This window comes from Sinocyclocheilus anshuiensis, unplaced genomic scaffold (assembly GCF_001515605.1).
Source record: "Sinocyclocheilus anshuiensis isolate Anshui unplaced genomic scaffold, SAMN03320099.WGS_v1.1 scaffold88, whole genome shotgun sequence".
Taxonomy (NCBI): domain Eukaryota; kingdom Metazoa; phylum Chordata; class Actinopteri; order Cypriniformes; family Cyprinidae; genus Sinocyclocheilus; species Sinocyclocheilus anshuiensis.
Genome location: NW_015555728.1, coordinates 1,245,693 through 1,256,165, shown reverse-complemented (window position 1 = coordinate 1,256,165; position 10,473 = coordinate 1,245,693). Strand labels below are relative to the sequence as shown.

The following is a 10,473-nucleotide window of genomic DNA, read 5'->3' as shown; positions in this document are numbered from 1 at the left end:
CAATTTCTGTTGCATATGAGAAACATCAAAGGGCAAACGAAACTGAAAGCATAACGAAACAGCGCTTAGAGAGTATACTCGCCACGTCAGCACGAGCGCGAAGCTGCGCGCAGCAAAAATGACGCGCATATTGAAGAAACGATGGTTGGTTTTCAAGCGAAAGTCAAGTAAAAGACCGCTTCTTAAACCAGAGAAGGTGAACATGCTGGTATTCTTGTGGGGGGAAAAACATGCAAGCACTGTCACCGTTTTACTTTTCTTTTTGTTTTCATTTTTGAAAAACTTATCTTTGCTGTTTACCTTAAGCTATGGAGGCTCTCTTTTATTTATTTATATTTTTGATTCCTCAGTGTTCGCTAAACGTTCTGTAATTTATTAGTCGGTATATAATACAGCATGTGGTGTGTGCCATGCCTCATCTTATTCGTTTTTGTTTATAAACGTTTTGTTAGCTAATTTGCATTGTATCTTACCGATTTATTGTTGTTGTGCTTTTTGATTAAGAATAACAATGAATCCATCTTTTGTTTTAGTCTTAAAAAATGAAAGGTGTGTAGATGTATGCAAGCAAAACAGTGACAACGAGATCGTGAATTCGAGTGAAAGCATCCGAAGCCCTGCTTATAACACAGCTAAAGAGGAACTCCCATTCACAAAATACAAATCACGAATAATACTACTGATGATAAAGAACGGGTTGAATGTTAACCACTTTCGTTTCCATATAACTATAAACTATGATAACAGTTCATCAGCATGCATTGATTAATCACATGTTGTAGCAAAAAAAACAAAAAAAACAACATGTGCTCATGCTACCAACTGAGAAAGTTAGTCGCAAACGAGCGACCAGTGGGAAGAATGAGTCTGGAGCCCTGATATGCATTATACAGAGGCAAGAGGAAAAGAAAAAATACCATCGAAAGACAGTAAGTTCCCCTCAGACATACATTCATATAAACTCCTACCCCTAACTGAATCGCGATTTGTTTGGCATCTCAACCGATTTGAATCGTCACATATTTGAATTGATTTTCAACCGGCTCGCGGTTAATCGTTACGTCCCTACTGAGTAACACAAATTCAACAATCCTTTTAAACCTGTTGTATTACAAAAAAACTGTGCCCTTTGAGGATAACATGAAGGGGGCCACAAAGGCTTTGTAGTTTAGATCTATATCAGCAACCAGGCAAGGAGGAAAAGGAGACTGTAATTTGAGCCTTCTTGCCTTTCTCATTTGGGATATCTTATGATAGACAAACCTTACTGGACATGGAAAAATCCAACACGGATTAACATTCAGCTTCCCTGGACTCCCGAGTCCCGACTGAGGTGCAGGAGAGTTTATGGGGTACGGCTTCATGCTCAGCTAATGTCTTGATCAAACTAACGCCCTGTGCCAAGCATCCTGCTTGCCAATGTCTGCTCACTTGAAAACAAGCTGGATGAGCTAAGAGCCAGGAACAAGTGGGAAACCGACGATTGCTATACCTTAATTTCCACTGAAAACTGGTTGTCTAAACCAGTGTTTCCCAACCAGGGTGCCGTCTGTCGAGAGCCAGTTCATGCTCATCGGAACCGCAAAGTCCACTCAAAAATCGAGCTGACAGGAAACATCTATGTAGTACAGTATTGTTTCTGTTTGCAATAGCCTACTGTGTTGTAACAAGGTGTGGTAAATGGGCAACTTTGGTAACGCTGCCCTCTCATTCATTTATCTGCTAACCGTTATGCTCACGTGTCCTCTGATAATAATAGCTTTCTAGGATTAAACATTATTTGGATAATTGGTAAAGAAAAAAATCTCTTAAGTTAGACCTACCTGAAAATTTTTAAAGCAATTTATTTCACTTGTAGGCCTATCGTTATTTTTGATTTGTGCTATCATTAGTAATTTCTTTATTTGTTCTTATTTTATTATTAACTGCTTAGCCTCCTTGTCATTTTTTATTCAATTCAAAGTTTGAAATCAAGCTATCTCGTGCTACTGCAACAAAATTACCCAACTGTAAAATCAAGCAAAACTTTGATTTTGTGAGCAAAACTTTGTTTAATTACCATTATAACTAGCTATCTCACAATGTTTACATATGAATAAAAGCCTACATTAAAATCTGTCATATAAATTGGTCTTTTCATTAGAAATTAGCCTACTGATTGCCACCATTGATGGACAATTGTTTTTTTAATAATATTAAACATATCTGTATGACAGTATATTCTGCAGTTCTTCCCTGCTGTACCGAATATCTACACTTTTCAAAGTATCATATCGAAATTAGAAATTCAAATATTGTGACAAAATAAATTTTGTAGGGTGCCACAAATTTGTTAAAATTTCCAAAGGGTGCCGCGACTAAAAAAAGTTTGGGAAACACTGGTCTAAAACACACCGTTCTGGCACTGTGCCACTGCTGAATCTACAGCGCCATTGTAAAAGTATTTTGTTTATATATTTATTTATATTTTTTAAGTTGTAAGTTTGCAGTATAAATTGAATTAGAAGAGATAAAAAATATAAAATATTACAAAGAAAACACCTCTTATAGTTGTGATATTATTATATACAGTATACACAAAGTATATACATTTTATCAAAATAATTGATGACATTTTTAACATGATAATTGATAATGTATGATTTACATGACGTGTGATATAGTATCACGGTATATACTTTACAAATGCAGGTTGAAAAGATAAACTTCATTGCTGCCATCTTAATAAAAACTTATTAAAAAAATAAATGGATTAAACAGATTAAAGTGCAAAAGAACACTTTTCTTTGTGAAAAACAAAATGTGAATAATTTTAACCAATATCTAGATATTTTTTTCGGGGCTGGCATTTGTTAGTTCAGATTAAAATGTAAAAAATATTCAAGTATAAACAAATGTTTAAATATAAATATTAAGTATTTAGTGTTTGATAAACACCATAGTGAATAAAAAACATGTAAATACTGAATTGTTTTAGCTTTTCACCTACTGTCAGAGAGTAAATTAGCATTTTCATTCATCCTGTTATGCAGCATACATGCATTTACATGTTGATGGAAAAAAAAATTATGGTGCATTTTAAAATTTTGATCAATTTGGATAAAATAAGGTACCTAGAACTATTCCGTATTTTGAAATGCCCTAGATAACAATACCGTACATGCTCATTACCGCAATAAACAGCATTACCGAATCCCTGCATATGTCTAATTTGCATCCACTTTTTCTATTTCAATCAGACTAAAACAATAAGTGTGCATTATAGTAAGCCCTGCACAGCATCACACACAATTTAAGAGCTTCACACAAATGCTCATTCCTGCCACGGAAGCACCAGATTCCTTTTCATGTTCTCCATCTATGTAACCCACAGCACATGGAAATAATCCTCTCAAGGGTAATTTGTGCCTCATCCTTCCACCACAATCCTCCACAGCTGGGGTATTTTGAACGGATAGAGCACCGACTTTGCGCTGAGGTGGAGAACTTTTGGGCAGCAGATCTATTCAGTGTTCTGTGTTGAAGGAACTGAATTACTCTGATTTGTTGAATAGTTCTGCCAAGTCAGCACAAGGAGAAGGGACACTGAATAAGTGAGATGAGGGCTTTCAGAATTTTACGTAACAGTCTGCCTGGTAAGTCATTTCTGAAATCTCTAGGGACCCGCCTTTTAATCTCTTTCACACTTCAAGTGATGAAAGCAGTGACAGCGAGGGATAGCCGTGGAGTGGTTAAGGGGAATTAAGGAGTGGATATGGTCTTGCTGCATGAAGGATGCATGTATTGCTGACACACACAAACTGACAGAGATGATTCACCATTTTTCACAAAGTGTGATTTGATGCCTTCAGATGGAGAAATAAGAGGCCTCAAATGGGAGAACTACACTATGCATGATCCTAAAGAGAGATCCACCGATCAGAGAAGTACCGTCGAAACTAGAACAACAACAGCAGAGCACAGAAGTAACAACTCACTTCCATGATGTGCTACATCTTTTTGTTGTTATTTGTTTTCTATTCTTTCACTTTAGATTGTTTATACATCTAATATTACTCTGAGTGTGGATAGTAAAAATACAAAGTCAACATTTTCCAGACAATATTTTAATATTTTGCTTTGGCTGCAGTACAATATCAATATAAAAGCTAGTTAATTAACTTTGCATAATATCACGCTTCATTCAAACAAGGACACATTCAATTGCTCAAAAGTGTCAGTAAAGACTGTTTCAAAATAAACAAGATTTCTATTTCAAATAAATGCTGTTCTTTTAATTTTTCTATTCATCAAAGAATCATGAAAAAAATTAACATGATTTCCAAAACAATATTAAGCAGCACCTTTCAACATTGATGACGAAAAGAACACTTTCAAGATGGTTCTTTAAAGGTTCTTTACATGCAGTAATGGTTTTATTTAGAACCATAGCATTCTGAAGAACCCTTTCATGCTGAAATGGTTCTTTGTGTTAGAGCTTAGGGTTCTTTATTCCCGCCCTTTGGTTTTTCAAATCTGAAACTGACAAAGCACCTCATTACTGATTTTCTGGAGTTCAGTGATCCAACTACACAGACTGTCAACACACCCTCAACAGGTAAATGATTTCATTCTTCAAATTTAAATACAAATGTAACTTTAAAAATGTAACTGGCTTCCAAACAAACATGTTCTTATCTCTTTTATTATTTTTTTAAAGTTTTTGGTCACATATAAGTGTGTGCAGCTCTGCTAAGCTGTGGAAACGACTCTCCTCTTCTCCACTAAGTAAGTAAAAGAGACAATGAATTTATAATTCATATTGTTAGACATTTTTAATTATTACTTGGGTTTAAATCGCTTCTTAATCACACCAAAATGATGGACTTAAAGGCATCATATTGATTGGATTGTGATTGTTTCACTGAAACTTGGTCTTCATCACATCTATTTCTTGTTCTTATTTTCTGTTTTACTTCTTTATGTATTTATTCATGTTCTGTGTCAATTGTCATTCATTAATGTATTCTGCTAATAACTGTTGTTAGAACTCTGTAATTTTTGCTACAATTTCACGTCATTAAAAAAGTACATAATTGACACATTGTTGATTTTATGTAAAACCCTAATAGACACTTCAAGATATTATAAGACCAGGTAGATAGAGGGGTAAAAACAATATTAATAAATAATATATAATAATACTAATATTAATGACATTAACATAGTAATATTAATGAAAAACTATCATTAAAAAGGTTATTTATAAAACCAATAAGGTCCCAACACACTCTCAACAGGTAAATAATTTCTTTCTTAAAATGTCTATAAATTATAACTTTCAAATGCTAATTGGTTTCCTGTCTTTTTTCTTTTTAGTTTAAGAGAACATGCAAGTGTGACCAGCTCTATTCAGGTAAGGATACTCTCCTTTTCTTCACTAAGTAACAAAGATATTGAGTCAAGTGCAGTCCTACAGTTTTTACTATACAATTAGCCCCTTCAAATCCTCACAAGCCTCTTTAATGTCTCAGTTCTACATCTCTATGGTAACTGGCAATGAATTGGTGCAATTCAAAGCCACATGCACCATGGCAATCACCCAAAAACACCCACAACCATCAGTGCTCACATCGTCCAACACACACACACACACACACACATCTACTCTAATCTCTCCCCAGTGAAATCCCAAACAACTGTACTGGGAGATAAATGAAAATGTGGGTGGGTTCTGGGATTATCACTATTGTTATAGGGAATGGGATTTTCTCCACATGCTTATTGGCTAAAAAAGTTTTCTCCGTAACTGGATGTAAGTGGATCCAGTGCTAAACTGCCATTAAGAATACACTTCAAAATGATGTGATTTTAGCCATGGTCAAATGCATGGCTTTGAACCATTGACCTTGGCACGGAACTACAGGAACAGTGGCCTTTTGTCCAATGAACATCAATCTTTGCTCCATTAAAATCAATGGAACAGGACTGTGTGCTTCACATGTAGTCCTAAAGAAAACACCCCTAATAAAACTGCACTTTATTCTGTAACACAAAGTGATAAACATACCTGCTGGACCCTGGGCCCCAGGAGAACCGTTGGCAGGTGGTGCCCCCATCAGGAAGGAGGAGTCAGGTTCATTTTTTAACTGCGTCTGTCGATGAGAGGTGGAGGCAGGGGCGGTAAGAAGCTGCACCTGGAAGAAAGAGCAACAGGAAGACAGAGAGAGAGAGAAGGCACAAAGGGTGATTGATTAAACTGTGTTCAATGGGGATTGTTTCAGTGATAAAGGAGTACTGGAGTGATGAGGACAGAGCATGATAAAACACTGAGGTAGAAATAAATAAAGCTACCAATGGATGCAATTCATTCTTAGCGAATTTCCCCTGAAAGAAGCTCAAAGTGAAAGATGCCATTTTACCTTGGCCTCCAGAGAGCTAACACGATCTGTGAGGGCTGTGATACGACTGCAATTCAGACAGTCTGAGAGAAAGGGACAATAGAAAGAGAGGTGGGGGACAAAGACATATCATAATCAATTAGATCGATAACAGCTTTCACAGTGTTCTTTCCAAAGCAAATTATTTTTAAATATAGTGGTGGTGTTGTTTTCTGCCGTATGAATTTTTTTTTAGCACTTATCAATTTTTGATGAAGAATAAACAAAATGTGCATGCTGAAAAACTAATCAGGAATCAGTCCGAAAATATGCAGTTTAAAAGAACTGTGCATGCAAACTCAAAATAGCCAACACAAGTGGGCTGTTTACTGTTACAAGCCAGTTTCATCATTAAGTCTTGCAACAAAGGGCCTTAGGTACAATTTATAACAGTTCCAGATGGACAAATTCCTTTAAAAAGTGTTTTATGAATGCTTTGGTCTTAATTGGGCTTTTTCATTGCTGAAGTCAAGTGGAACATATTTTGAGTTGATAATGGAGATTAGAGGTTTGGTTCTTACTTGAGATATGTTCTCCTGTTTTAGAAGCAGCTTTCTGAAGTGTAGCCTGTTTTCTTACAGCCTCCTGGGCAACCAGGTTACTTGATGATCCTGCATACAGAGATTGAAGAAAAAATGAAGACAAGACCTCAAATAAAAAACAAACAAAAAACATGGTATTGTCATACAATAAACAGTGTCTCCAAAAACGTTTTTTGGACAGTGAAATCACACTTGTAAATGTATGAATACTGTTCAGATTTTTGGCATATGAAAAAGAGCATATGACAAAAATGCAGCCTTAGTGAGCATATGAGAAACGTGAAAAAAATCTATACACCCCCACATTTTTTAACGCTACTATACTTTTTCCTAAGTAAAACATTTACATAATTTTGTTAGGTTTCCAATCATACAGTAATTCAATACATATGCTGTTCAAAATTCAAACAAAAACATATTTGGACATGTACTGGTTAACGTTAGTGGAATGTGTCCACAGTTAATCTGATGAAAAACACTTGTGGTTACTTTGCTAGGATTGTGTGAACTTGGGTAGAAAAATGGGTAGAAAAAATAAATTAAGTTTAGCATAATTTTTTGCAGATACAACATGATATTTTGTTGGTTTGATATTGTTTTTTTATACAATGAAATGCTAATATTGTACTTTGAGACCACTTTAGGTATGAAAATCATCATGAATAATCATGCAATATCCCAATATACAACTGACCAACAACAAACGATGCGCACTTTGTTAGAAGCCAAAGTTTTTTTCAGAATCTCTGTGCTCGGGATCGAATTTGAAACCAAGCAGCAGTATATATTTAATTCCTGGCTTTTGCTCTGTATTGGGATAGTTACGCTCTGAAAAGCACTAATAATGCTGCTTCATATCTGCAGAGACAGGAAAGGCAAAGAGGGGCCTCCCTGACAGGTAAGCCCACACAGAACCCTGGCACGAGGGGAAGGGTCCACAGGGGTGGGCTGAACAAGATACAAATGTGCATGGAGGATCCAGGAATCACTTTTCATATGAGAAACGCATCTTTAATAAATAATAACTGATTTCTGGGTTTTGGCCTACAAAAATATGTCATCTGTGCAGCACTCTACTTTATTGTGCAAAATCATTATACATTTAAAAACAATGGTTTCCTTGTACTGTTTAAATGGACTTGAATTCACTTTTCCCCAACTCCTCTCTCTCTTTCTCTTCCTCTTTTTTTAGGTAGTGAGAAGTTTTAATACTCCATGGACTGACCTGTTTCAGATTACTTCAGCAAACGTATCTTATATTAGGCAGTTTGTGGCTAGCTCAGGTGCTCCAGACATAAACAACTGACCCAGTTCAGAGCTTCATTACTGACTAGGGACAGGAAGTCTGCTCAGCTGCTCTGACATAGCTAAACCACAGCAGCAGCAGAACCAGAACCAATGATGTGGCACCTGCCTTGCTCTCAGACCTGGTACAGGAATCCTGGACTTGGAGTCTCCGAGTGAAAATGTAATGGGTTCACATGAATAAGTCAAGATGTAAGAAAGATACCGCAACGGAAAAAGAAAATGTTTATTTTTTTTTCTAGCTACCCTGGTGGGTAAATCAAAACAGAATTCAAAGAGAAAGACGCAATGTTTTGTGTTAAACAGACCTCAGCAGCAGAGAGAAGGGGATGGTAACGGTTTTGCAGTTAAACCGTGAAACCTGGGATAAATGTTCCCTTCAGGAACCTCCTTTGATTTACTTTTTGTGTGTGGAGGAGACAGAAAGGAAATTTCCAATAATACATTGCTCTTACCGATGGTTATGTTTTGTTCCAAATGTCCCTGTAATTTTATAGACCTTTCCACCTCTCTAAAGTCTTTTTCCAAAAGCAACTCTACCCAAAAAGCTAAGCGAACCACACGCAAATGCTAACAGCCTTTCATCTCCCAGCAATGGCACTAGATGAGTCTTTCTGTGGAACACAAAAAGAGACATTTTGAACATTGTCCACAGTGCTCTCTTCCATACAACAAATGCATATAGGGGCTGTCAAACTTTTGTCTACAAAGAACAAAAAAGCAGCAGTTTTAATTTACTTTATGGTGCTTTTAGGTCATTTTTAGAACTTGCTGTTTATTGTTGCTTTATGGGAAAGAACAGCCTGATATTCCACAAAATATCTTCTTTTGTGCATGGATTAGACGCAGGAAGATAAGAGAATTTTCATTTTTGTGTGAACTATTCCTTTAACGCAATCCTAAATCTATATTTAAATTGAAATATTTGAGCTGAATATATCACATTCACATTCAACGTAAGAATACTGAGCTGAGTGAGAGTTCAACCACCCCCAGGTTTGTAATATCCCTTCTTGGACTGCAAAAAATGTAAAAAACAGGAAGGGGACCAACACTTTTTCACACCACTGTACTTCCCCTTAAGAGTGCCAAGAGTCACGTCAACCTGCAAATGTATGTGAGATTGACCTCTCACCCCTGGGTGTGTGTGTATGTATACAGGTGGGAGTAGCCATTGATTTTATCGGCAGGTTTTTAAATAACCAAGTTCCTTCTTAGTCTTTAAGGAGCAGAGGGGGTGGTGACATCAGAGCATGTGATAAAATCTAACTCTCTCAGCTCTGAGAGGTCAAAAGAGAGAGGTCAAAAGAGGTGCATGTGAATGTGTGTGTGTGTGTATGGTACATAGTTCAAAGGTTGAGTGCTCTTAACACCATTGCGAGGTCACTTCCTGTTAAGATGCTTGGGAAAAAGCTGGACAAGGTTATCGGCAAGTTCATTATACTAAAATATCACAAAGGGGAAAGAGGATCCCCAGCACTGAAAAAAGGCAGTGGATTCTCTTTTTGCTTTCAGGAACAGCATGAAGTGTAGGAGTATTTATCCTGGGAGGTTTTCCTGTTTATCAGCTTATATACAATTAGAGAAGTTTGTGGAAGGAAGTGCCTAGAGTTTGTGTGTGTGTGTCTGAGGCCTGAGTTATGATGCAGTGTGTGGGAATATGTGTAAAGTTACTTGTGGGTGCATTATTTTGACAAACTGTCCAGAATGGACAGAAAGAGAGTCGTCATACAGAGATCATTTACTTCAGTCTCAGGTTAAGGGCATTAGGACGATGACATTACTGATCTTTCATTCAAGCAGCAGAGGAAATATAGGAGTGTGCCTGGAGAATTATGGGTATGCAGCGGGCCACTATAACTCACAGGAATATTGTTCCTTGCTTAGCCCCGAAATTATTAATGGCCCAAGGTCAGCCCTTAATTCTCCTCTCAAAATAAAAATAAACCTAGGCACACGGTCACAGGACGGCACAGAAAGTTCATGCTCTAGAGCAGTGATTTATTGCCTACTAAAATAACAGGAAAATTAAAGGGTTAGTTCACCCAAAAATGAAAATTAGGCTGCATTTTACTCATCCCCGAGGCATCCTAGGTGTATATGACTTTCTTCTTTCAAACGAATCCTGTCGGAGTTATATTAAAAATTGTCTTTGATCTTTCAAGCTGTTTAATGCCACTCAGCGGGTGTTGCATTGCTTCAGTCCA

The 10,473-nt window shown here is 36.8% G+C and overlaps 1 protein-coding gene across 3 annotated transcripts in view; it reads right to left on the bottom strand.

Annotated features, from left to right (window-relative positions):
- LOC107672770 (EMI domain-containing protein 1-like) overlaps positions 1-10,473 on the bottom strand; it is a 104,706-nt gene that overhangs the window by 27,272 nt on the left and 66,961 nt on the right. For all 3 annotated transcript variants that reach the window (XM_016466120.1, XM_016466119.1, XM_016466121.1), the window contains exons 4-6: positions 6,941-7,030; positions 6,402-6,463; positions 6,050-6,176 (exon numbers count right to left, since the gene is read on the bottom strand). In XM_016466120.1, coding sequence (XP_016321606.1) covers positions 6,050-6,176; positions 6,402-6,463; positions 6,941-7,030 — 279 coding nt within the window. The remainder of the gene's footprint in view (positions 1-6,049; positions 6,177-6,401; positions 6,464-6,940; positions 7,031-10,473) is intronic.